General features: G+C 36.4%; 1 protein-coding gene across 7 annotated transcripts; it reads left to right on the forward strand.

The window, feature by feature from the left end:
* Positions 1–5040: 5040 nt before the first annotated feature.
* U2AF1 (U2 small nuclear RNA auxiliary factor 1) lies at positions 5041–25534 on the forward strand. 7 transcript variants are annotated; one of them, XM_074213883.1, is made up of 9 exons: positions 5041–5123; positions 9499–9586; positions 13230–13296; positions 16733–16782; positions 17135–17233; positions 17639–17772; positions 17931–18023; positions 23268–23456; positions 25196–25534. In XM_074213883.1, the coding sequence occupies exons 1-8, from the start codon at positions 5080–5082 to the stop codon at positions 23437–23439; spliced, it is 747 nt and encodes a 248-aa protein (XP_074069984.1). In that variant the 5' UTR covers positions 5041–5079; the 3' UTR covers positions 23440–23456; positions 25196–25534. The 7 variants fall into 7 exon arrangements, with proteins under 7 accessions (XP_074069984.1, XP_074069985.1, XP_074069983.1 ...); XM_074213884.1 differs by lacking the exon at positions 13230–13296 and adding an exon at positions 12392–12458 and having other exon boundaries at positions 23268–25534; XM_074213882.1 differs by having other exon boundaries at positions 23268–25534.
* The last annotated feature ends 1983 nt before the right edge of the window (positions 25535–27517 follow it).

Here is a 27517-nt window from a genome sequence, read left to right on the forward strand (position 1 = left end):
CCCAAGGTCACACAGCTAGATACTGTATTTCCCCATATATGACACTTCCTTTTTTCAAAAACTTTGGGGTCTAAAAACTAGGAGTATCTTATATAGTGGTTGTAGACATTTTTTACTTGAATTTCCCACTTTTTTGCACTTGTCTTTGTGCTCATCGTTTCACATTTGTTACCAGTACCCAGTAGGTTACGTTTTACCCAGAAATGACTCAGACAAGATTTTTGTACAGTGCTGAATTCAAGTTCAAAGTAATCCAGTTTGCAAAAGTGAATGAAAATCATGCTGCTGAATGCCACTTTGATCATCTTCCAACTGAGAAAGCAAGCTGAGACTGGCTACGGGAAGAAGAAACCCTACTGAAAATGCCAGGGAAGAAGGTCATAAGAGGCAAGTCAGAAAAATGGCCTGATGTAGAGAGGGAATTGGAGAGATGGATAGAAGAGCAAAGGGCCATTGGAATTCCTGTGCCCATAAAGATGGTTCAGCGGGAGGCAAGAAGAATTGCTGATGAAAAAGTGACTGATTTCAAAGGAGGACACAATTGATGCTTCAGGTTCTTGAAACAGAACAGACTAAAAATATGTCCACACACCAGACTTGTCCAGGGAGTGCTTGTAGTCAACCACAGACCAGAGCACAGGCAGGAGAGCAGTCAGAGCCTCTCCTGAGACAGTGATTCGTCATCAAACACAGATGAGGATGAGTTCATGCATGGGAGTTTTGACAGTGATGAGTTGTATGAATTTTATGATGAATAAAACTTGAGTTCAATAGCTTTGTGTAATACATTTTTTTCAAATTTCAACCCCTGAAATTAGGGTGCATCTTCTGCATGGGAGTGTCTTATATATGGGGAAATACAGTAATTATTAAGTGTCTGAGGCTGGATTTGAACTCAGGTCCTCCTGTCTCCAGGACCAGTGCTCCATCCACTGTGCCACCTAACTGCCTCAACCCATATTCTCTTGACTCTCAGTTCTTTCTCCACCATCAGCCCTGCATTCTCCTCCCTTCCCTATCTTGACCCCTACATGTCACCTTCTCATCTCACATCAGTCAGATACCTTCTGCCACTATGTTCACATTCACTCCGGTCTCACATTAAGAGATATCCCTTTCTTCAGTAAAATATAAGGCAAGATACTCAACAGAGAGGGTAGGAGTATTGTTTCTTAGAAGCCTGGAAAATTCATCAGACTGATTTCTGATCAAGAAAACCAAGAAAAAAAAAATATAGTGAATTAGATTTCGAGCTTAGGGTGGCTTACAGAGACTAACAGAAAGGTCTGAAGATAATGGGGATGAAGGAAGCCAGGAAAATGATAGGCAGGAGCAAGGAGCACCAGGAAGCACTCTAGCTCCCAGGGATTGAATAAGTTTGAGCATTCTGGAGAGCAATATGGAATTATACCTAAGGAACAATAAATTAGAGCATATCCTTTGACCCAGCAATACCAATACTAGGTCTATATTCAAAAGAAATCATAAAAAAAAGGAAAAGTCTCACATGTTCAAAACAATTTATAGCAGCTCTGTTTTTTAAAGATTTTATTTATTTTGAGTTTTACAATTTTTCCCCTAATCTTGCTTCCCTCCCCCACCCCCCACATCTGTTAATCTTTACATTGTTTCCATGGTATACATCCTTAAGGAAGAAACATAAAGTATGAGACAGCAAAATTACATAATAGATATCGGTTTTGTTTTGTTTTTTTAATTGAAGGTAATAGTCTTTGGTCTTTGTTGAAAGTCTACAATTCTTTCTCTGGATACAGATGGCATTCTCCAACACAAATACCCCAAAATTGGCCTGATTGTTGCACTGATGGAATAAGCAAGTACATTAAAGTTGATCATCACCCCCATGTTGCTGTTAGGGTGTACAATGTTTTTCTGTATAGCAGGTCTTTCTGAAGTGGCAAAGAATTGGAAATTGAGGGGATGCCCATTAATTAGGGAATAGTTGAATAAGTTATGATATATGTGTGCTATGTAGTAATAATGTTTTATAAAAAATCATGAGCGAGGGGCGGCTAGGTGGCGTAGGGGATAAAGCACCAGCCTTGGAATCAGGAGTACCTGAGTTCAAATCCGACCTCAGACACTTAATAATTACCTAGCTGTGTGGCCTTGGGCAAGCCACTTAACCCCATTTGCATTGCAAAAACCTAAAAAAAATACAAAAAAAAAGAAATCATGAGCGATCAGACCTTAGGGAAGCATGGAAACAATTACATGAACTGATGCTGAGTGATGGGAGCAGAACAATGTACACATTAACAACAACATTGTGAGATGATCAATTATGATGGATGCAGCTCCCTCAGCATTTCAGAGCTCAAGGAGCTCTCAACTCTGAGATACCTGCTATAGATAATGTCATTCACATTCAGAGGGAAAAATAACAGAATCTGATTGCATACAATGTTCACTTTTTAAAAACCTCTCCTTTGCTTTTTCCTTCCTATCTTGTGGTTTTCTTTCACTTAGTTATAATTCTTCTTACTCAAAATGACTAATATGTAAATATGTTAAAAATAAATGTACAAGGGTGGCTAAGTGGTACAGTAGATAGAGCACTGGCCCTGGAGTCAGGAGTACCTGAGTTCAAATTCGGGCTCAAACCCTTAATAATTACGTAGCTGTGTGGCCTTGAGCAAGCCACTTAATGCCATTGCCTTGCAAAAAAATTAAAAAAACAACAAAAACAAATGTACAACCTTTACCTGACTGTTTTCCATCATGGGGAGCAAGAAGGGAAGGGAAGATGATAGAAAAATATGTAATTCATAGATTTGCTAATGGATGAATGTTGAAAAAGTAGCATAGCATGTAATTGGAAAAATAAAATAAAACTTCAGTTAAAAAAAAAAGAAAGAAGACTGAGACAGGCCATAAAGGTAAGAAGCACTGGGGCAGGTAAAGATCCCCAAAAATTTGAATTTTAAAAAGAAGGAAGAAAGAAAGAGGGCTGAGACAGGCCCATAAGGGTAGGAGGTACTGGGGCAGATAGAGAGCTGGAGGAACCCCCGAGAACAGGAATAAATTCCATCTGGCATCTCTGGCATCCAGGTTTGAAGGTCATAGAACCAAGGCTGAAAGGAGTGATCCAGTCTTGACCCTGGCTGTGGTGCTAAGCAAAGAGCAAGTTCTGGAAATAAATAGTAGCTGGGTGGCTCTGACCCCAGGAGCGGAGTGGTGTCTCAGTTCTAGCCTTTGGTCCAGTGTCTAACCCACAATGGAATAATCAGGGCAGGAGTCCCAGAACAAAGGGGATCCACTGGTCAAGTCCTTCTGAAGCTGCAGAGCCTCCCAAGGGACCACCTGATACCCGAGTATAAGTCCAACAGCAGTCTTCTAAAACCTCGATGACTGACCCCCTTCCCCAAAGCTGGATGAGGAACTTGCAGAGCCTGGAGCCCAAGAAGAATAAACAGACCTCCCGAGGGTTCGCAGTATTCTGGGAGCACTGAAAGGGGAGGTTGCCAGCCCCCCAGACTGAGTTGTAAAAGCATCAGAGGAACATAAAAGATCAGAAGCCCAAGTCAGACACAATATAACTCCTTGAAAATCAAAGTTGACCAAATGAAAGCTAATGCCCTGAGACATTGAGAAATAAAAAGTCAAAAGACTAGAAAAAAAAATAAAATATGAAATAGTTTTTCATAGGAAAAATAACTAACCTGGAAAACAGATCAAAAATAGTTTAATAATCACTGGATGATTTGAAAGCTACGAACAACAATAAACTGAGCCTAGACATCCCATTTTAATAAACCATACAAGAAAACTGCAGCTAGTGACCCAGTGGATAGAGGACTGATCCTGGAGTCAGGAGGACCTGAGTTCAGATTTGACCTCAGACACTTAATACCTACTTAGAGCTGTGTGACCTTGGGCAAGCCACTTAATCCTGTTGCCTTGCCAAAAAAAAAGGAAAAAGAAAGAAAACTGCCCAGATATCTTAGAACAATAGTAGAAATTGAAAGCATCCACTGATCATTTCCTAAAAGAAACCCCAAAGGGTTTTTTTATCTATTCTCTGTGAGTGTTTTAGGTGAAATCTTTTATGAGCATATTTCACCATGGTGAAATAAAGGCTATTTATTATATATTGTACATTTATTTGCCCATTCAATAGCTGTTATCCTCAGGAAATTTAACCGTATACCACACTACTTTCTATGTGCTTATAATTTACTATTCTATTAGACATTTTCCTAGAGTTCCAATAGAGAGCAAAAAAGCCAGAAACCAACCCTTGGTGGAGAGGGGAGGGACGCCTCTATCTTATCTGTATTTTCCTGGTTTTAGGAGTTTTCCAAAGTACTTGTTGGGGCGGGGAAGGGAGGGGAGCGGCCTGGAAATCCAGGGCTATTTAGAAAAGAAAGTTATTAACTAGGTAAATAATAAGTTCTGGAATTTCAGTGAAATGTAACCGTGGAAGCCGGGCCTATAAATCGAGCTAGTCTGGGATTTTTCTATTGCTTCACAGCGGGGCTGTTTTTAGGTTAAGTGGTGCCCGCCACGACCCCAACCCTCAAGGGTTGTGAAAGCCGGGAAACAGGGATTTAAAATAATGCGTCACTTTAACCATATGCCTTTTGTCTAGAGAAGGAAAATTGTGACTCCCTAGGCAATGATTTTAGCTGTTTCATCAGCCTTCTGGAGAATCACCACGTTTCTGGGGGAAACCTGCTTAATAAAGGGCGCCCAGTCACGTGGAAAACTTTAAAGGGCGGCCGGGAGAGAACTCAAAAACCCGTAAAAATCCCTAAAGCTTGTGTGGGGCCGCCGAGCGGGGGCAGGAGCCCGGGGAAGGGCGGCGCGGGAAGGCCGCGCTCCCGAACCCTCCGCGGGAGGCCGGAGCCGGAAGCGCGGCGCGGGAGATGGCGGGAAGGGCGGCCCCGCCCGGCTACGTCGGCGCGCCCCGCGCAAGCGTGATTGGGCGGAGGGGCCGCTCCTCCCGCGGGGAGGCTGGGCCGTGACTGACGCCGTCGCGTCCGGGTGACGCGGCTGCCAGCGTCCGGCTGTGGCGGCGGCGGCGGCGGCGGCGGCGGCGGCGGCGGCGGGTGGGAAATGGCGGAGTATTTGGCCTCCATTTTCGGCACAGAAAAAGACAAGTAAGTTCGAGGCCCCCGGTCCGCGCTCCGGGGCGGGCGTGGGAGGCCGTTGAGGCGGGCGGCCTCGCGGAAGAGCGGCGGCGGCCGGCGGCACGGCCGGGCCGGCGGCGGCGGCGGTAGGCCCGGGCCTCGGCGTGGGGGAGGGGAGGCGGCGGCGGCGGGAAGCGGCGGGCCCGGCGGCCTCGTGGGGCCGGCTCATTCATAAAGAGGCGCCGAGCCCGCGGCCCGCGCTCCTCCCCGGGACCCACGCGCCGCGCGCGCGGGGAGCTTTGCCCCGAAGTGGATGAATGGAGCCCTCGGGGCGGCCCCGGCCCGCATGGCCCGGGAAGACGGGCTGCGGGAGCGGGACGGGCGCTTCCCACAAAGCACGGCCCTACCTGCCCCTTGCAGGCGCCGCCTTGCCCAGCGCCCCCATCCCCACCCCGCGAGCTCTCCCGGATCTGCCCGAGAACTCGGAGCGGCAGGCGGCTTCCGTTCACTAAGCACTACCATGTGCCAAGCAGTGTAGACGGCTAGCAAGAGGGAAATTAAACAGCCCCAGCCCTCGGACAGCTGGGGTTCTCTAGAGGGAACTGACCTGTGCAGAGATGAGTAAATGCAAAGAATTGGGGCTCGAAAAGACCGAGCAAACCCGTGTGTTGATAAATAGATGCTTGCGGAATTGATGGAAAATTGGTGCACATCATTTTTAAGTTTTTTTTTTGGCTAGATTTCAAAAGTACATTTAGGGGTGGATAGAGCCCTGGGCCTGAGTTCACATCCGGCCTCAGACACTTAATAATTACCTAGCTGTGTGGCCTTGGGCAAGCCACTGAACCCCATTTGCCTTGTAAAAACCTAAAAAAAAAAAGAGTAGATTTAGAGTTACAGAATATTAATTAACACAACTAGCCAAAAGAATATTTAGGCATGACCATAATCCACAAAATAGACATATGCATCACTAGAATATGTCTGTCGAAATCAATTAGGAGTTCTTCTCAATTGGAAAATTGGAGTATGTGCCTGTGATGTTTATTCCCTTTTTTCCCAAATAGAAAGGCACTGTAGGGTTTTATAGCCATTTTTAAAAAAAAATGTAGGGGAAAGCTAACGAAAATTAAGTTTTGCCTTTTGGCCTTTGGCCCATTTGATTTTAATGAATTGTAAGATTATAAAATTTGTATGGATTTAGAGCCAAAACCATAAAGGTCACCTGGCCTTCTGGTGTCAAGCTCAAATTGAAAGTGTTCGCCGCAGGCTGTATATTACCTTAGAAAAACACAATATCTATGGTATATTTTTATTTCTTTGTTAGACATTTTGCAATTACATTTCAATCTGGATGGGCTGTACCAGGAAGCTTTCTGGGAGGGTTTGACACCTGAAATCTCGTCTAACACTTAACCTTATAAATGAGGAAATAGAGGTCTGGAGAAATTAAGTGACTTGCCCAAGGTCACACGAGAAGTAAGTGGCAAAGTTGGGATTCCAGCCTAGGTCATGAGACTCCAGGTCTTTTATTCCTTACATTCCAAACAATTTTCCTATGTTTGAAATTAAGAGTTTCTTAAACTATTTGGATAATTCCAGTAACTCCTTGTTCAAAACCATGTAAAACTGGCACATTTTATACAATACTTTAAATTTGTTATAGATTAATCCACTGATTATATTAACTTAAAAATTTCCATAGGCTACTTTTAAAAGGTCATTTTTTCTATGATTGGAACAAATTAGAAATGTCTAAAAAGTTGTTTACTTCATAGTATTTATTCGAGGGGTAGAGAATTTTGTAACCCTTTGAGAGTATAGGAATTCTTTGTATCCCCTTTGACAGACAGCAACAGATTATTTAAGAAATAATAGCTCATTGATTGTATTCTTATAGCAAAGATCCCTGACAGCTATTCTTCCTTAATTCTGCAGATTGCAGGTCCCCCTATTCCATGACTATTTTTCTTGCTGCAGTTTACCCTTGAAAAGGTAGAAGAAATTATTTCTCCTTAAGTCTTGTCTGCTGCAGTTGGGGCATTTAACACCTGCTCTTGGGGGGGGGGGGGAGAAAGATCCTTATTCCCAGTTATATTTTGTTTCCTTACCTGTATTTTAAAAGCAATTAACCTTTCTTCTGCAATTAGAATTTAGTCTTTCCTTGAATATTTTATAACTGAATTATCAAAAGTGCAACTTACAAAAACTGGACTGGGCGAATCTCCCAGATTTGCAAAACAATAAATATAAATTATACAGTCCAACTCACCATCACAAAGCTTTCTTCCTTTCTATGTTAGATTACGTTTATAAATTATATTGCACAATTTTTTTCTTTATTTGTTTATCACTCATAAGCAGAGTACTATTTAAATAAGAAAATGATAAGAAATTTTACAATGGGGGAGGAGTTGGGTACAAGGAGGGAAAACATGTTGCCAAGCATTAAGCACTAGATTTCCCCATTTTTGAATTCACATTTTTTTTAGGGTTTTTTTTTTGTTTTGCAAGGCAAATGGGGTTAAGTGGCTTGCCCAAGGCCACACAGCTAGGCAATTACTGAGAGCGGATCTCAACCCAGGTACTCCTGACTCCAGGGCCAGTGCTTTATCCACTGCACCACCCAGCCTCCCCAGATTTCCCCATTTTAAAAAAATAGTTTCTTCTAGGCTTTTATTCATTGGGGGGGGGGGGACTTTTTTTAGGTGACATTTCACATGATGGGTAGATCATCCACCGTTTTATGGGGTTTCTTGTTTAAGAAAAACTATAGTAGACAAGTGTGACCCTGACAGTTTTTTTAGCTCCTCCCATACCCACCCCCACCATGGTTAAGACTGGTCTAGCCACATTAGTAGAGGAAGTTTCCTTTTTCCTATACCAATGAAATCAAAGATAGGTTTTTTTTTAACAAAAAAGACACAAGATACAGAGTTTGAGGAATCAATACACAATACATATTTTCGTTTCCTTAAAATTAACCTCATCATCATTACTAATACATATTTAGTAATGTAATCATTCATATATTTCTGTCACATAGAAACAAGGCAGATTCTGTTTATATTGTTCCCAGAGAGATAGTGAAAACTAAAATGAGCTGCCCCAGACATTTAGGTTTTCAGAAGTGAGACCACAGAGCTTGGGTGAAAGAACAAGAAAATGTTTTAGCCAGTTTACAAAACTTGGACAGGAAGAAATTAAGTGTTTTGGGGCAGTTTTACTTAAAATAGATAGAGGCAGTATGGTATAGTGGTTAGAGTGCTGGACATGAATCAATAAAGTTGTCAAATCCTACATCTGATGCTAATTTTGTAACTGATCTGTGGTAACAATTGTATTCTGAGTCTTAGAAAACTGAGACTCTTCTTTTAGATTATAATGGAGATGATACATTTGTGAGTGGAGGAAATTCTTTTATTTTTTTTTAGGGGTTTTTTTTTGTTGTTGTTTTGCAAGGCAAATGGGGTTAAGTGGCTTGCCCAAGGCCACACAGCTAGATAATTCTAAAGTGTCTGAGGTCGGATTTGAACTCAGGTCCTCCTGACTCCAGGGCCAGAGCTCCATCCACTGTGCCACCCATCCGCCTCTGGGAATTCTTTTACCATGGAAATTGCAGGTCCTTAACAGACGAATGTGTCAGGTTAATAGGAACATTAACCCTGTAAAGAGAATGAATTAGCATTGGAAAATGAAAATGGGGGAAAGAAACATAGATAAAATTTATGGCCATAGGCCTAATGAGGCATCTACAGAAAGGAGGATTTGCTTTGCCAGTAATTGGGAAGGAGACAGAGTAAATAGAATAGTGGTAGATCTACTCTACTCAGTCCTTGTCAGGCTAGATCTGGAAGATTATATTCAGCTGTGAACAGCATAGAGATCTATTGAAAAAAGAGTCAGGTGAATTGGGATGCTGAAGCTATTTCAAAGCATGTCATATAAGATGCTAAAGGAATTAGAGATACTTAACTTGGAGATGAGAAGAGGACATTATAATTATTTTCAGAGAGCTGTCATAAGGAAGAAGGATTATTTATCCTTTCTGACCCCAGAAGAACTAGGAGCAATGATTTTCAGAAAAGCAGGTGTAGCCTCAATATACAGTTGGGAATGTTCTACAAGAGCTTTTAAGTGGTAGAATAGGCTACCTTCAAAACATCTTCATAGGATTTCTTGAAGTACCAACTAGATGAAAATATTATAGAAGCTATGATTAGTTGTAGATTGGATCACTTAACTCTTTGAAATTCTGTGGGAGAGAGTATCAGAGTATCTCGGTATAATTCTGATACTTGATTTAAATGGAAAATAGTCTGGTAGTCACTATTATTCTAATTATATATTTATATTTAAAAAATTTTCCCCTAGCATTATAATCAGTTCTTGTTTTCACTTACAGAGTCAACTGTTCATTTTATTTCAAAATTGGAGCTTGTCGTCATGGAGACAGATGTTCTCGGTTGCACAATAAACCAACTTTTAGCCAGGTTTGTGTCTTTTCTTAGATTTATTTTTGTCTTAAATCTTTATCTAAGTTTTCAAAGACTGCTAATAATACTAATACAAAATAATTCATTTTTTTTTCTCTTGGGTATTTGTGTAGAAGGTGCTATTAAAAAATTAACTGTATACTTAGCCATCTGGCCTTGGGCAAGCCACTTAACCCCATTGCCTTGCAAAAAAAAACCCCTAAAAAAATTAACTGTAGTGGAGGCTGGTCGGGTATAATTGGCATATTTAATCATATTTCAAGGCAAATAAGTCATGTTCCTAGGTTCCTTGTATGGTAAACCCTACTGCTATACTCCTTGTATTTCATGTGAAGACTTTCAGAACTTCATTGTCCTTATGGCTAATATGACTCAAAAATGGGAACCTGACATGCAGAAACTTTTATTTGTTTGTTTATTTTGACTCTTTTTGCCCCTCTTGGCTTTTAGCTGTAATTGACATTAAGTGCCAGTTTTCCCCTGCCAGCTGATTTACTACTGTGGGATTAGAAGAGGCAGGGTAAGGCATGCCAACTAAAATTTACTTGGAATTATTTGAGTGATTAGGAACAGGAATCTTTTTTTAAAAAAAAGTTGTTGATAATTTTTATGTAGCCAATGCCTTTGAAATGGAAATTTTTAAAGTCCCTGAAATTAAGATATAAACTGTAGGTTTGAATGTAAATTATTCATGCATTACTGTTTAGACACTTCTTAGGACTGGGCTCTCTGTTTAAAAATCTGGTAATATTTTCTTTAGACTAACAAAAACCTTAGAAAAAATTTTTACCATTCCCTTAAGAAAAATTGTCTAGAAACTGCAAGTAGAATGATATTGATGTGTTTTGGAGAAAAGTGTTGTACTTTTTATCAAAAAGAAGGTACAGATCATTTCCTTCTCACATTCACTAATCACATTTAGGTAAAAAACAGTGAAGCATAATTTTCTGTAACCTCAGAAAACTTCAAGACACTGCTGAATTAGACTTCTACTCTAAGATACACTAATAATAACAATTATAAATTTATGCCATAGTCTTCAAAAGTAAGATTATTCCCACAATGAAAAGAAAAAATGTTAACCTTTTAGAGTAGTTTTTCATATTTTGGTTTTTATTTTAATTAATTGAAGGGAACCCACTTGAAAAGAAATAGAATAACTATAGTGAGGTAAGTAAATCTTTCAATATTCCTATAAGACATAGATTGAGAGAGTTCACCTAGATATTTTGATTTTTTTTGTCTTTATATTGAATATATTAAGGAAATAGAAATTGAGGAGTAAGAAGAGAATAAACACTGCTCTAACTAAATGCAGGTAGAAATATTTTTTCCACCAGAAATAGAATATTAGTTGTGACTTTTTAAAATCTGCTATATTGGAATTAAAATAAAGGCAATTTCATAATTTTCTGTTTCTTTTGGATGTGGATGTATATAACACATCTAATTTTGATTTTATTTTCTAAAATTAATCTTAGACATTGTCTATCATCACTGGGAGTGCATCTTTAAATGTAAAAATTAATGTCTCATCCCAGATGCAAACCAAGACATACTTTACATGTGGGCTTAAGATTTTTTATTTTGTGTTACCATCCTCAGTTCAGGATTCTATAAACATAAGCAACAAAAATATTATCCAAGTAAATGTGGAGCTGTCCTACCTCCAAAGTCTTAAAGTAATGTGCCCAGTAATGCCCATGGTGTGTATCATAATGGACATGGACTAGAAAAAGTTCAGGTAGCCCAAGTCAGAGAAGAGGGTTGATAATCATTCACAAGAGTTAATTTTTTTTTAAGTTTTGTGCTTTTTGCTTAGTGTTGGGGTTTTTGCCTGCAGACTCACATCACTAAAATGAAACACATGTGAGCTGGGGCTTTTGACTTGGAGAGGGGTTTTATGACTATTTTTAGGAATTTCCTCAAATTGGTTCATAAACTAGATGTGTAAATCTCCTTTATGTGCATCATACCAGTGTTATCAAGATTGAAGATGAATGGTGTTTTGTTTTTTAAATCTTCACTTAACATTAGATTTGTGGTTTTTAGCATATACAGTACATTTTTGAGCTGCTTACAGTGATAATGGACATTGAAATTTCATGTACTATATTAGCTTACTAACTTAAACATGGTTTGTTTTTTCAGACAACTTGGTTTTAAGAAGAACGGTACAAATGTAAGGTTTCAAGTCTGCCTGATCAAGTGTAAAGCAGAAGGGCTAAAAGGATATTTTCCTTAAAAGAAGGAGCGGAAAACATACAAACATTTAAAATTATTGTATTATGTAAACAGAGACTTCACCAAGAAATATTTATATAAGATTGTATAAGGTATCTAGTTGATATTTTAGAAACCTGCTTTGTTGTATACCAATTTTTGCTAACAATGGAAGAACTTGAACCTACTGCTTACTCTCAAGTTATGTACTGGTTAAAACTTTGCATGGGGGCTGTGATTATATTGGAAAATTTCAGGACATTTTAGTGTCTGTTAGTTTGAAGTACAAAAATGTTAAGAGGTAGATTATTATACTTTGCTATTTTAACTTGGGGCCACTTATTAAACTAATCAATTTTAGTTCCTTCTTGGTTGCTAGCTGACTTAAAGTGAGTCACTGCAAAAACTCTGTTTTCATAATATGATGGTTTTGGTGTACTCTTCAGAAGACACACACGAAATGTCTGACTTGCAAAAAAAAATTGTTTAGCCATTTGCAAACAAGTTGTCTCTTTGCAATTGTCTAATATATGCACAGCAGCCAGTAGAATTCCCCTTTTTATTTTTTTTTCCCCGCAGACCATCTTGATTCAAAACATCTATCGTAACCCCCAAAACAGTGCACAGACGGCTGACGGCTCACACTGTAAGTCCCACAGTTGGAGAAATTTTTTTAAAGAATGGTGTTAAAGAGCCCACTCCTAATTGAGACAATAATGTTGGCTTCTGAGCTGCTGACATAAAGCTGTTGCAAACAGGACAAGGTGATGGAACTCCTTGCGCACAGCAAGAACTTGATAACTGTATTTGTTCATGAGACAAATCATGTGACTTTTGAAAGCTCACTTATTGGACCTTTCTTTTGATTTGACATTTGTTAAATGTCAAGGTCCATACACATGAAACCTTTTTTTTTTTCCATTAGCCAATCATTATACTGATTGGACCCCTGGCATTTATCAAGTTCTTTCTATAGGTATGAAATCATAAAAATATTTAGGATTCGGTAAGGTAAGTTGCCCAAGTATGGATCTTGTTTCATTAAAAAAAAAAAGAAGGAAAAGTTAAGGAAATAAGAGATTTCATGTCATGTAGTTATTGTGTTTTAACATGCAGCTCTTGTCCTGGCTGTCCTAAATTTTAGTTTTTTTGTTAAATGGAATTTTTTAACTGGCACATTCCCCACTTTTATAATTCAATTTGTGATAGAATGTTTTGATAGAACAAACACAATAATAGCATATTATGAGATCTCTTATGAAATGTTAGGGTGATTCAGGAAAACTTCCCCTCTCTGGAGAAAATAACTTGCTCTTTTTCAGCACTGAGACTCGGCAAAAGTGATCATCAAAGGAAACCGGTTAAGTGTTAAAAATTTATTTTCCATAATATAAAGTTGTTGCGTTTTGTATTTCAGACCATTGCCCTCTTGAACATTTACCGTAACCCTCAAAACTCTTCCCAGTCTGCTGACGGTTTGCGCTGTAAGTTCATACAAGTTCCTTCACTGGTTCCCTGGGCTTGATTGTCAGAGCTCAGTGTCAACTTAATCTGATCTACCATTTTAGTTTAATAAAGGACCACATTTTATTAAATGTGTCAAGAGACTTGTCCTATTCAATCCTTCCCTCCACCCAATTCTTCCAAAGGAGGCTGAAACTATATTTTTTTTTAAAAAAGTAGTTTTGGTCTGCTCCCACTATTTCCTCCTTTACTTGACCGTCATTCTAGGGGAAAATATACCAAAATAAGTGTTATGCTCTTTTAAGAGCAAGGATATTTGATATTTTACTTCAAAATGCTTCTTTTTAAAAGATAAACTGGTGAAATTTGATTATTTGTGTGTGCGTGTGTTTTCCCCAAATTGCATTCAAAATTTATCCCTAATTAAAATAAAAGTTGAGCTATTTCAGAAATCACAACCTTGCTCTATGTTTTTTCCATTGGGTCACAGAGACCCTGAGCTTTCCTTATTGCAGGATATAGACACTAGCTAGAGTTCAGGGGAGGGGAAAAACAGGGAAAGAGGAGATGTTGGGGAGCAAATTTGTATTTGCCAAATGCCAGTAGGTCCTTGATGGGAAAAGTTTGAAGATCACCATTATATGACATTGAATGTAAATTTAAAGTTTGGTTTCTTTGTAGAATTCAGAATTTGATTTACTATAGTTTGAAAACAGATGGGCACTTGCATAGAAAAGAATTGTAATTTTCCAATTAGGAAATATTCCCATTTTTCAAATGGCAAGTATCATTAAAGTATTCTATTAAGTGACAGTTGTTTCAGAACAGGGTACAGACCAGTAATGGAGAATCTAGTACCTTCAGAACAGTTTTATATTTCATCATCTTGTATAATTGAATATCTGTTTGGTTTGGGTGTTTTTTTTTTAATCTTTTGGAATTATTGGAGGGAAAATTGGAATTAAAAACTGGCGACCAATCAGCTAGGGCCAATGAATGGTCCACAATCTAAATACTGAGAAATTGCCCCTACTATTTATAGATATAACTTTAAAAGCCCTTTTAAAAAAAATCAACCTGTACCAGCATCATATGGTCTGGTCTTTTATTCATTTTTAATCCTGCCAGTTGAGGCATTTAATGCATTGCAGTTGTGATATTGATACAGGACTTACTTCTCTCAAATGACTACAGTTTACCTGGTGACCTTTGTTTTAAAATAATTTGTTTTCTGAGGATTTTTTGTTTTGTTTTAACTTTTAAAAGGACAGTTTCAGGGGGAAATTATATTTATATAAATATAGCTATACTAAATATTTTACTTCTTTTCCTTTCAAGAAAAGTAGGTTATTGAATAATTGTGATAATTGCTTTTTACTCATTAATCAGGGTTGTATGTATTCATATTTCATTGAAAATATATTAAAATTAATTTAGCTATGTAATGTTGACTTAAAAATAATAGATACTTATGGTACTCCACTGCTTTATGCACATTGCATAAGAATTGATTCTATGGATATCATAAAACTGGTGCCCTCTCTGTATAAGCAAGTATAGTTTGTTTGGTTTGCATCTTAAGTATAAAGTCAGTTTAAACTGATGACCTTCAATTACAGGACCCTTTCACTGATATTTACTAAATGCCTAAGTTTAGTTAATTGAAATTTAAAATTACTTACCTACTCCTTTTATGCAGAGAATAGCTGTTTCAGTGAAATATAAGATTCAGTCTGAATGATTGACTCCAAGTTTAAGAAGCATACAGTTTTAAAGTAAAAATTAATAATTGTTTTATACTTTGCTGTTAAATTCTTTGTTTTACATTAAAGGATATAAATGGTTGAGTAGTATTTTTATTTAATCTATTATTTCTGAATGGTTAAAATTTCATGTTTATTTTTATATGGTTCAATGATCAAATCCTGACAACTAAGCAATATTTTTGAGATCAGGATAAAATGTATTTTTCCCCATTAGTTTTAGTCCATCATCAGATACTTTCTATTTTACATTTTCAAAAATTGTATATATAACTCTAGAGCATAATGATAAGGATAAAATTAAAAATCAGTAACAATCCCAAATCTCTAATCAGTTTAAACCTCTCCCTAATTCTTGACTTTATGAGATTTTAAACTAATCTAGAAGGCCATCAGTGCAGTTTAAAAGTGAAAATAGGGGCGGCTAGGTGGCACAGTGGATAAAGCACTGGCCTTAGAGTCAGGAGTAGTTGAGTTCAAATCCGGTCTCAGACACTTAATAATTACCTAGCTGTGTGGCCTTGGGCAAGCCACTTAACCCCATTTGCCTTGCAAAAAAAAAAGATTTAAAAAAGTGAAAGTAAATTTATAAATTACAATAGTTCTAGAAATTGTTTTGGTTTTATATTGAAATCCTTTCGTGTATATTGGGAAAGTTTGAAAAATAATGGGAAGAATAGTGTGTTCTTGGCAGTTTTTATTTTGAATAAGGATAAAAATTATTGTCTTTATAGAATAGGCCTGAAGTAACCCGCAAAACAAACTTGGCCATCCCTTGCCCCCATCGTGTTTCCAAACTATAAGGGCTGGGTTTATTGACAATGCAGGTTGCAGACTGGCCTAGCACTGATGCTGATCTTTACTCTATTCCATCTTAGCCACCTTAATATCACAAATTTTAATGTCTTGATTTCTCATGAGTAGATTCTTTTTGGCAGTATTTTAATTGTTTGGTAGTGGGGGGAGTGGAAATATAAAATTTCAATTTGTTTATTAGGTGGCATGAATCTAAATGGTAGCCATAATTTCATTTCATGTGTATTATAAGTTATAGAAAAACATAATGAAAATATTTTGGAATATACACTAAAAATGCTTTCTATAACAAAGCATTGTAATTTCCATTTATTTGGGTGGCGTATAAATGCCATAAATGTTCATAATTACTTTTACAAATTACTTTTGTCATGGTGTACTTTGGTTCTAAGCACATTACAAAGGATTTTATAACATCCTTCTCTATGTTGTAATCTTAAAGGTCTTAAGCTCCTTTAATTAGGAAAATAAACTTACCACTTGCCCTTCAATCTCTATCATAATTTTAATAAAAAAAAATATTCTACAAGGTTACTTGGCTTCTATTCCAAGGAGAATTAGGAGAGAAAAAAGGAAATCTTAACAAATTTTTTTAATTTGATAGTAGTAAACATTCCCTTAACAATTCTGAAGTTGTGGCACTTTGTTGCTGATTAAAGCTTGATTTAACTTTTAGTAAACTATTAAGAATGTTATATGGGAGATTTAAAAATCTCACCTGTTTAAAAAGAACTATTAGTTTAATTATGCTATATCTTCAACAATTGCATCACCTTGTGTTCTTTCTCTAGATATTTTACTGTTTAGCTGTTTGAATTTAAATTCAAGAAGTTTCTCGTTTCAATATTCTAACCAAAAAGATTTCTCTCATTTTCAGGTGCAGTGAGTGATGTTGAAATGCAAGAACACTATGATGAATTTTTTGAGGTGAGTCAAATTTGCTGTTTGAAATTAAAAACCAGTTATCTTATATTTAGCCCTTTTAAAGTAGAGAACATTTGAGTGTTATGATTGAACAATGATGGCTCTAATGGCTACCAAATTTTAAAACATAATCTTTTTTTACCTTTTCTATTACAATTGAATTACAGTAAAGCACTTTTGTGTTGTGAAAGTAGGGAAGGCATTCTAATATTGTCTAAGAAAGACTATTTCTTATGTTTTCACTTGGTAACAACTTTTTTACACAAAATTATTTACTCAAAATAACTTCTTTGATAACTTCTTTGATTTGGTTGTTATATAAAGGTGTTCTAACCTCATCTTTCTCTTTACCTAGGAGGTTTTTACAGAAATGGAAGAAAAGTATGGTGAAGTTGAAGAGATGAATGTTTGTGATAACCTTGGGGATCATCTTGTAGGAAATGTATATGTAAAAGTGAGTAAAATTATAAATGTAAATTGAACATTGTAAATGATTATATATGTTATTTGTTAATGAATTCAGAGCTAGAATTGCTTTCTCTGAACCATTTTGTTATTATGGGTAATTGATTACCTTTTTTTACTACCAGGTTTAAACTTATGACCATTTAATGTTTTCTATCAAAATATTTGTTAGCTGGTAAATATTTTTTTTAATCTTTTTATAAACAAGTTGCTAATATATAGTAGAATTCTCTAACTTAAAAATTTGTATTGAGACTGGGTAGTCTTTAAATAATGTAATAGAAATAGATTATCTACCCTCATTCATCTTAATAGCCTTAGTAGCCACCTACTTGTTGCAGGTGTCTAACCTATAGTGAGATGTGAAAACATTTTTATTTTATTCATTTCTCAGTTTCGCCGTGAAGAAGATGCGGAAAAGGCTGTCATTGACTTAAACAATCGCTGGTTTAATGGACAGCCAATTCATGCAGAGCTTTCACCTGTGACCGACTTCAGAGAAGCTTGCTGTCGCCAATATGAAATGGGGTAATGAAGAGAGTTGGGGAGTGGTGTCATTTGGAACAAAGTAGTCTCATTTACCAGACAGCTTTCAACATACCAATTTAATAAGCATGATGAACATTATTTTAAGTGATAAAAATGAAGTGATTACATGACAGTTTTTAACTAATTATATTCCACAGAGAATGTACTCGAGGAGGCTTCTGTAACTTTATGCATCTGAAACCCATCTCTAGAGAACTTCGTCGGGAGTTGTATGGCCGTCGTCGTAAGAAGTAAGTCTTTTATTCAGTAATGTAAAGAATAAATATTAAGAGAAAATAATCTTGAATTATTGAGAAATATTTTTCCTAAGTCTTATTTTTTCTCAAAAGAGGAGAAAGAATAAATTTTCTATAATAATTTTTTTAAATGAAATCTGGGGAAAAATAGGTTAGAGAACTGACTCCAATTATAAATTAATAACAATGCTGCAGACATCTTGGTCTTGGTGATCTGTTGCTCCAGGCCCTGAATTTAGGTAACCAGCCATAGTAAATTAAGCCAGTTGGGTTTCAAATCCTGTCTGCTTTAAAACTTAACACTATACCCTTTGAGAAATGGCCCCAGTTTAGGAAAATGAATATTAATAGAAAAGCAATACACATTTTTAAACTATGACTGGATATATTTTATTCAAAATAATATGAGAGGGAGAGGGCTAGGTATTACAAATTAGGAAGATATTCTTGTGTAAGAAAATCAAGGACCAGAAGAGGAAGATGTATTGGTTGAAAAGTAGTGGGAAGAGAATGCTATTGACAGAATTTTATGTGGAAGTCCTAGCAGTTGGTAGTAATTAGTAAGGGCCTTATGGATAAAGTGGCACTAAAAGAAAACCTGAGATAAGAATGAGAAGGGAATTCATTCCAGACAAAGGAAATAATCTAAATTGTCATGAAGACAGGAAATGAGAATCTATCTACGAAAAGGAATAAAACTTTCATATTGGAGAATATGTACGGGGGGGGGGGGGATTGTTGGAAACATTGGGAAGTTTGTGAAGAGCTTTAAATGTCAAAGAAAAGAGTTTATATTTGAACCTAGAAATAAATGGAAGGTACTAGAATTTATTGAGATGGAAATGAAATGGTTATAACTGATTGGGGAATACCATTTTGAAATTATGAAGGATGAGTTGAGAAGATAGGGAGACCAGTCAAAAATATGTAACTGTCCATGATTCCAGAGGGCTGGTTGGGCTATGCTAGCTACCTACAAAAGTTCTCCAGGTCAAAACTATTTTTCCCCCTTTTCATAATAACAAAACAAAAAAAACCTTTAAACTGGCACGAGGCAGAGGGAAGATAAAATTGAAATTGAAAAATAAAATAGAAAAAAAAGGTTATTTCAATAATATGACAAGACTAAAAAAAAGGTTTAACTAGCTGATTATGAGTAGAGAATAGAGTTGTAGAATCAGAGAATAATTGAGGAGAGTGAGGTCGTGGGTGAGAAACCTGCATGATTGGAAGAATAGTTGTCCTCGAAAAGTATGGAATGTAAGCAAAAAAATATATAGTTGTCTTTTTTTCTAATTCTGCTGTGAATTGGAGATATACAGATTATTAAATAGCTTACAGGGATTGTGGAGGCAACATGGGGACTTTTTTTAAGTAAATGAAGAGACCTGAGAGTATATAGACAGCAGAGAATGGCAGTAGGTAAAGAGAAATAAAAATAAAGGAATTAAATGAACAGACAGATATAGCCAGCAGAGAATGGCAGTAGGTAAAGAGAAATAAAAATAAAGGAATTAAATGAACAGACAGATAATATGGGAGACAATAGGAAATTAAATCCCAGAGTATTGATTAAGAACCAGCCTTGGCAAGGAGAAAGACCATCTTTTCCTTTGATCAAAGACTAGAGTAATCTTATGGGAAAAGTGAGTTTGCGTATTAAAATTCATGATAGAGGAGACAAAATATGGTATAATTGACAGGTATCCTGGTTTGGGGAAGAAAAGACTTCATTTTGTTTAACATTTATCCAATTGCAGATTTATGAGTTACACATTTTTCTACTACCTTCCACACGCGCGCGTGCACACACACACACACACACACAACATAATAAGTTTTCAAAAAGTCCTCTTCATTCAGACTTAGTGGGGTTTTTTCCCCTCTGGATGTTGATGGCATTGTCCATAGCAGGTGGAAGAGAAGATTTTTTTAAATTTCTGAGATATATTTAAATTTATTTCTGAAGAAAGAGAAAGTTGCCATGAAGGGGGAAAGGGAGAAAGTTGTCAAAACAGATGAATGTGGGTATAAATTCATTGGCCAATTTAAACACAGTGCAAGAGAGGATAGATTATTATTCTGAATACAAATGTAAAGCACTGTCCTGAAAAATTAGTGTCAGAAACAAATTTTTACATACTACCAAAAGAGATCTTTCAACTATGTTGGGGGAAAGATTTTTAAAAGAAAGAAGGGGGAATAAGAATTCGCTTGAGTGCCATGAAACAATGAAATTAGGCTGGTCTCCATTTTTTATTCCATTTTCTCTGCCAAAGACAAGAGTCTGGAAGACTAGAGTTATAGATATGTAACAAGATTTTATATTTTTATATATATATATATATTACCTAGCTGCTTTTGTTAAACTCAGATCACCAGGTCCAAATGAATAATCATAACTCTGGAAGAACTGACTAATATAATTCCTGAAATTCCACAGAACCAGAGAAGCACAAGTAGCCCAATTTTCCAAAAAAAAAAAAATCAAAGAGTAGACTGCAAATTATAGAGCAATTTGGCTTCAATTTCTGGGGAAAATTGTAAACAATTGACTTAAAAACTAAAGAAAATAATTACAGTGAACAAGAATGACTCCATCAAGAACAAGTCACACCAAACAAATCATCTCTATTTTTGAACAAAGTATTAGAAAATCAAGAGACAAAATCTAATGATTTTGTCTCTAATCTCATCCTTCTTGACTTCTCTAGTCTGTCACTACTCTTTCCTAGTTCTCCTACCTGTCTGATAACTCCTTATGCTCCTTAACTGGATCTAAGTTTGGCTGTCTTCCAAGGTTCTTCTTGGTCTCTCTTCTCTCTTTCCCTTGGAGACTTAAACTCGCTTGGATTCAGTTATCATTTCTATGCAGGTGATTTTCAGATAGTTTGGACTGGACAAATATATCTCCTGACTTTCAGTATTTTATTTCCAGCAGTCTGTTAAACATCTCTTAGTGAAAATCTGGTAGAAATATAAACTTAGGGGGCAGCTAGGTGGTAGATAGATAGAGCACTAGCCCTGGAGTCAGGAGTACTTGGGTTCAAATCCGGCCTCAGATACTTAATAATTACCTAGCCTCAGATACTTAATAATTACCTAGCTGTGTGGCCTTGGGCAAGCCACTTAACCCCATTTGCCTTGCAAAAAAAAAAAACCTAAAAAAAATCTAAAAAAAAAAATTCAAACTTAGGAATGTCCAAAATTTTCCTCCCAAACCCTCTTTCTCTTCCAACCTTTTTATTATGACCAAGGATGTCACTATCCTTCCATTGACCTAGATTTGCAACCCAAGGATCAACTCACATATACCACTTTCCCCAAGTTCTGTTTTGCTAAATTCTGTTGATGTGGCTTTCATAACATTTTTTGTATAATATATCTCATGATTCCCTGTGTTCTCTTAAGTTTAAGTCTTTACCTCTTTCATATCATGGGAGTTAGGGACATGGCATCTCCACTATCTGGAAAATCCATGTAAAATTTTTTGGTCTTCTCTTATGATAAAAGTCTGATTTTTTTTTTCATATAGAGATATTTACAATATCTTACCTACAATAAAATGTGAAATCTGAGTTGATATGTAGGTTTTTAAACTTTTTCTATGTCGTCTGCAGCTTCTGTAAATCTCTCCAGAAAGTCCCATTTAATTTCTAATGCCTGCCTACCCAGGATATATCGAAAACTGCTATGGGAAAAGTCATGATGGATTGTGTCTGTGTGTGTGTGTGTGTGTGTAAGAGATAGTTCTATTGTTTTAAGTTGGTTTTTCTCTCTCCCCCACATCTCTTCAAAAAAAAAATTTCCACATTGGTTATTTCCAGAATTCCAAATTGCTTTCCATAATGGCTGAATCACTTCATTAATGTGCTTTGTTTTCCTGCATTCCTCCAACATTTCATTTATCTTTTGTCATCTTTGTTAATTCAATTTTCCTATTTTCTTTTATCTTTGCTAGCCTGAAAAGGGTTATGGTTGTGTAATAACTTTAGGGTTTTCATTTGCAGTTCTCCCATCATTTTAAATTTTTCAGGTAGTTTTTAATTTTTTTTCTTTGAAAGCATCCTACTTTTGACCAGTTGTCTGATGGGGTGTGATACTTTTATATCAGTTCACAATATACTATGGGTGCCAGTTTTTTTAGCAAATAATTTTTAAAAGTATTTTTCTTCTAATATTTATGGATTTTTTCATATAATTTCTCAGTGTGTATTTTTGTCTCTTTTTCTTCTAATTTTACCTACATTGATAATATTTATGGAAATTTTTAAATTTCATATAATTTCTCAGTGTGTATTTTTGTCTCTTATGTAGTCTCACTAGGTCAAACCTGTTCTCCTAGCATTTTTTTTTAAATAATCTAAGGAAGCACCTTCCCCATTAGTACTTGGGTTTAAGTACAGTTAAGCTTTTTTGTGTATGTTTCTTTTTTTTTTAAGAGAAGTGATCTTTCCAATTCCATTATTTATTTATTTATTGCGAGGCAGTGGGGTTAAATGTCTTGCTCAAGGTCATATAGATCCGCAATTATTAAGTGTCTGCGGCTGGATTTGAACTCAGGTCCTCCTGACTCCAGGGTCAGTGCTCTATGCACTGCTCCACCTAGCTACCCCCTGTGCTTGTGTTTCTGATCTTGTTTAGGCTATTCTTTTTTTCCCAGTTATTCCTCAATTTTGTAAATTTTTTTTCCTTCTAAAGTCAAATTTGTATATTTTGATTGTCAGATGTTTGTCTTGTTCTTTTGCTTTCTGCAAAAAAAAAAGATTTTACATAATTACGGATTACCTATAATCTCTTTGTCATTTAATTTTTTCAATTAACATGCAAAGATCCTTTTCAACATTCATCTTTTTGTAAGCTATTAGATTATTACTCTTAGCAATTGCATTTTTTATTCATATTATTCTGTTTGAAAAATAAGGAATTCTTTAATAAGTCAACTCAATGAATCTTGCATAGCTTGTTTAGCTTTCTTATTGTGATTTGTCATTATTTTTCTGCTTTGCTATATTTGGGAAATGGAAAAAAACACCAAATTTAATGTGCATTAATAAAACTTAGTTACTTATTTTTCCTTTCAGTTATATTCTCTTCATTTTTATTCTCAGTCCTTTAAATTAATTGTTCAGTAAAATGGAGGAAATGGAACCATCATACAGTAATTTTCTGTGTTGTCTTTTAAATCATAATTTAATGTAGTGAACTAGCTCATTTTAATCTTTTTTCTCTTCACAGGCATAGGTCCCGATCAAGATCTCGTGAACGTCGTTCTCGATCGAGAGATCGTGGCCGTGGTGGTGGTGGTGGCGGCGGCGGTGGCGGTGGTGGTGGTGGCGGCGGCGGCGGTGGAGGACGGGAACGTGATAGGAGGCGGTCAAGAGATCGTGAAAGATCTGGTCGATTCTGAGCCATGCCATTTTTACTGTATGTCTGCTAGAAAGTCTTGTAGTTGATTGACCAAACAAAGTTCATAATGCGAATTTTTTTCTAAAAAACAACAAAACAAAAAAAAAGATGGGCTTCTGAATAAAATTTGTAGTGATACAGTATTCTTGGCGTAACTGTTTATTGTGGGAAGTCTTATTCCATTTCTTTACCTCATCAAATGCATGACCTGGCAGTGCTTGAGGTGAAGGTAATACAGATTCCCTGTCCTTTAAATGTTTGAAGTTCGATAAAATTGATTTGTGAACTTTATATAAATAAAAAACTTAATTGAAGAAACCATAAACTGGAGAAGTAACTAACTAAAATAAGCTTGATGCATAAAAAGTTTTTATAATATTTTTTTCCTGCTATGCGAGTGTCAGGTTAATTTAAACAGACCTGGAGACATCCTTTTTATTTACTCTGTAGAATACTTAGCTAGCAACTTGATTTGTGACCAGAAATCTCTGCACTGTAAAACTCGCATATTTACAGTAAAGCCAACTTTTTAGTATAAAATATTGTCTTAGTGTATCTTTCATGGGAATTTATAGTGGTGTCTGTATATAATTATAGGTTTTTTAAATGGTATTTCTTGCATAATGCCCCAGAATTAGAGTAGTGCCTAGATCAGTATTAAGATTACTCCAATGTTGATAGTGTCTCATAGTTCATTAGACCATTCTGCCACAATTGGCATTCCCAGGGCAATTTAAATATTTTAAATTAGACCCTCGAGGACTTCTCCATCAAAAATTGCCTACCTAAAAATAAGATTTACTCACGTTTAATTTCCCTACTTTGTAAAGTGATAAAATGGTTGGTGGTTGTACATTTAAATTTCTATTATTGTTAATTAATTTCCATCAATTATACTATTTAAATACTAGTAGCTGAAAGTGTTTTTGTTTTCTCCCTCTTTTCAGTGCATAGCAGGACTAAGATTAAAATTAAAAAACCTCCAAAGCTGAAATGGACAATTGTCAAAGGCAAATCTAGTTCACATGTCTTAAGAGATTGACTAGAGAAGCATTAAAATTACATAAGAGGTGTTTATCCAAGCCTACTTTATCATGATTGTTCTATATAATGTAGGCAAACCTTTATTGTGTGTGTATTGAAAAATCAACCTTTTCACTGTATATGCAGTTCCCTCTGTTCAATTTTTTTAAAAAATGCACATTGCTGTGTTGGAGAGAGCATCCTGCTTTTCAAAAGCTAGAAATTAAATAAATTTTTTAAAAACATTCTCAGCCTATATTTTTCATGAAGTTAATATTTATGAAATACACTTGATAAAAAAAATTCCATTATTTGATGAAATTCATTCCATTGATTATAATCCAGGTGATGTATAGAAAATTGATATTGGATCTTTTTTTTACTACAGGAATCACCATACCAATTGTAGGGGGAGGGGGACTTAAGAATATTAATATTTAGTTAGTGAACCAGTTAACTTAGCTTTGATCATTGTATCTTCCCTCCAAAGTAAACATGAAATCAGTAATTTGGTGCATCATAGATTTCAATGAAAACTTGTAATCATCGCTTAGACGAGAAAGGTAGGGGAAGTTTTACTTTGTATTTCTTGATTTTTTTTTTCTGTGACTTAGCTTATAATTAAAAATCTTAGCTTCTTTAAGCAATTTCAACTGAAATTAAAGATTCAGTTTACAAGTAAAACTGAGGAAACCTACTCACTTCATACCTCCCCCTCTGTGCCCCTAATACAGGACTTGGAATAAGGAAGAAGAGGAAAGTTTTGTTCCAAAGATGACATCACACTGTGTTGCTACTTCTGTTTGAGTATACTATGATCTCAACTGGTGAATAAACATTAAGTAAACTTATGGAATCAGCCTACTGGAAGTAAAGTGATAACTTTACTTGGGTCCATGAAATTTTTCTTTTTGATTGGAATTTATCCCAAGTGGCTTTTTTTTTTGCTTTAGGTTAAAATCCAATTATTTCTGTAAAATGTTGCTTGTCCATGAATATATGATGTATGTTTAAAAGACTGTAAAACCAAATGGAGAAAAGTTGTTGAAAATAAAGATTTTTTAAATAAGGAATTTGCACATTGAAGAACTCAAGCATTTTGCTTTAAAGCCTTTTTTTAAAAGAAAAGTTTCCTAAGGGCATTCTTTTAGATAAAATGAATTTCAGTAGAAAAACTCATGAAATATTTTCTTCTGCTTCATTTCTGATTTGACATTTCTTTCTTTGGAATATTTTTTCCAAAGTGTTAAGAAATGTAAATTTTCATCCTTCTGGTTATTTTGATTTTTTTTTTCCTTAAAAATGGCCCTTTGTAAAGTTTTAATGCTTTTCTGCTGATGTATTTTAGCTATTTTTGTAGTTTAAAGTTAGCTTAGTAAAAAATTGGTTCAATTCTTTGGTCTTAATTATCAGGCAATAACATTTGATACTAAATGTAGAACTTTTCCTATTAAAAGTATCCCTTGGACTACTCTAAACAGTTTTCAGTTTGTGTAAATTCTTAGGTCAGTTCTGAAATTCCTCTTAGTCTTCAACTTAAGGCCAAGTTAGCAACCCATGACACCTGAGTGACATTCACTGTTGGTGAAACGCAGTAGGGAATCACTGTATATGGTGGAGTGGGATATGCCAGAGCTTTATAAAACCTGCAGCAATCTGAATTTATTTACTAAAGAATAATAAAATTGAAAATAAATCAGATGGGACTTGGAGAGGGGGTAGAGCCAAGAAAGCATCAGGTCTTAGGCGCTCTCTCATAAAACTCATAAGCTAAGGACTCTAAATTTTCAAGAGACAACCCACAGAGGGACCAGTGAGGTAGTTCTCCTACTCAAGGTAACCTGGAAAAGAGCAGAAAGGCTCTGCTCCTTGGGGTCAGAGGGGCGGCCCACCAGAGTGAAAGAACTTCAGCCTCCCGGAGGGAGCACTGGGCACAAAGTGGGGGAACAGCGGGGGACCTCAGCCAGAGCGAGCACGTGGAGCCCAGCCATCAGGGCACACAGCAAGCAACCTGGTCTTTCAGCAGCCCAGAGCCAGTAAGCAGGAGCCCCAGGGCATGAGCCCATTGAACCTAGGGAGGGGAGTGAAGAGAGAAGAGACTGCCCAGCTCTGTCCTCTGCCCCTGGAACGGGACTCTGGGGCTCTGACCACATTCAGATCCTGATCACAGTCTAGGCCTCCCCCAATAGAACAGCAGGGCCCCCCCACCTCAGCCCCATGGCAGAGGGGGGCACATATGGTCATTCACAGACCAGGAGGGAGGACAGCCCCACACACTGAGACACTTGTGGGAGTGTCCCAAAAGCTCAGGAAGCACCCCAAAACCAGGCTCAGGCTGGGAAAATGAGTAAGCAGAGAAAAAAGAGGAACACCATTGAGAAATACATTATCTATGATCCCAAGAAGGATCAATATACCCAGTATGAAGATGAGGAAGCACAAACTCCTGCATCTAAAGACTCCCAAGAAAAACAGAAATTGGGCTCAGGCTATGACAGAGCTCAAAAAAGACTGAAAATCAAATGAGGGAGATGCAGGAAAAACATGAAAATGAAGTCAGCAGCTTAGTCAAGGAAATCCAAAAAAATGCTGAAGAAAATAGCATGCTAAAAAACAGCTTAGGTCAAATGGATAAAACAGTTCAAAAAGTTATTGAGAATGCCTTAAAAAGCAAAATTGGAAAAAGAGATAAGAAAACTGAGGAGAACAAATCCTTCAGACAAAGAATAGAATTCAGGGAGATTGATGAATTAACAAGAATTCAGGAATCAATACTTCAAAACCAAAAAAATGAAAAATTAGAAGAAAATGTGAAATATCTCACTGAAAAAACAACTGATATGGAAAACAGACTTAGGAAAGATAATTTAAAAATTATTGGAATACCTGAAAGTCATGATCAGGAAAAGAGCCTTGACATCATTTTCAAAGAATTACTACAGGAAAATTGCCCTGATATTCTAGAAGCAGAGGGCAAAATAGAAATGGAGAGAATCCACTGATCCCCCTGAGAAAGAGATCCCAAAAAACCAACTCGTAGGAATATTATAGCCAAG

Source organism: Macrotis lagotis, chromosome 1, assembly GCF_037893015.1.
Source record: "Macrotis lagotis isolate mMagLag1 chromosome 1, bilby.v1.9.chrom.fasta, whole genome shotgun sequence".
Lineage (NCBI taxonomy): Eukaryota > Metazoa > Chordata > Mammalia > Peramelemorphia > Peramelidae > Macrotis > Macrotis lagotis.

Bases quoted from the DNA above. Each gene is read 5' to 3' on its own strand.
- U2AF1 (XM_074213884.1), top strand. From the start codon at position 5,080: ATGGCGGAGTATTTGGCCTCCATTTTCGGCACAGAAAAAGACAA. The intron at 12,459-16,732 runs GTAAGTCCCACA...TCTCATTTTCAG, and splicing joins GACGGCTGACGGCTCACACT to GTGCAGTGAGTGATGTTGAA. The intron at 17,773-17,930 runs GTAATGAAGAGA...TATATTCCACAG, and splicing joins TGTCGCCAATATGAAATGGG to AGAATGTACTCGAGGAGGCT.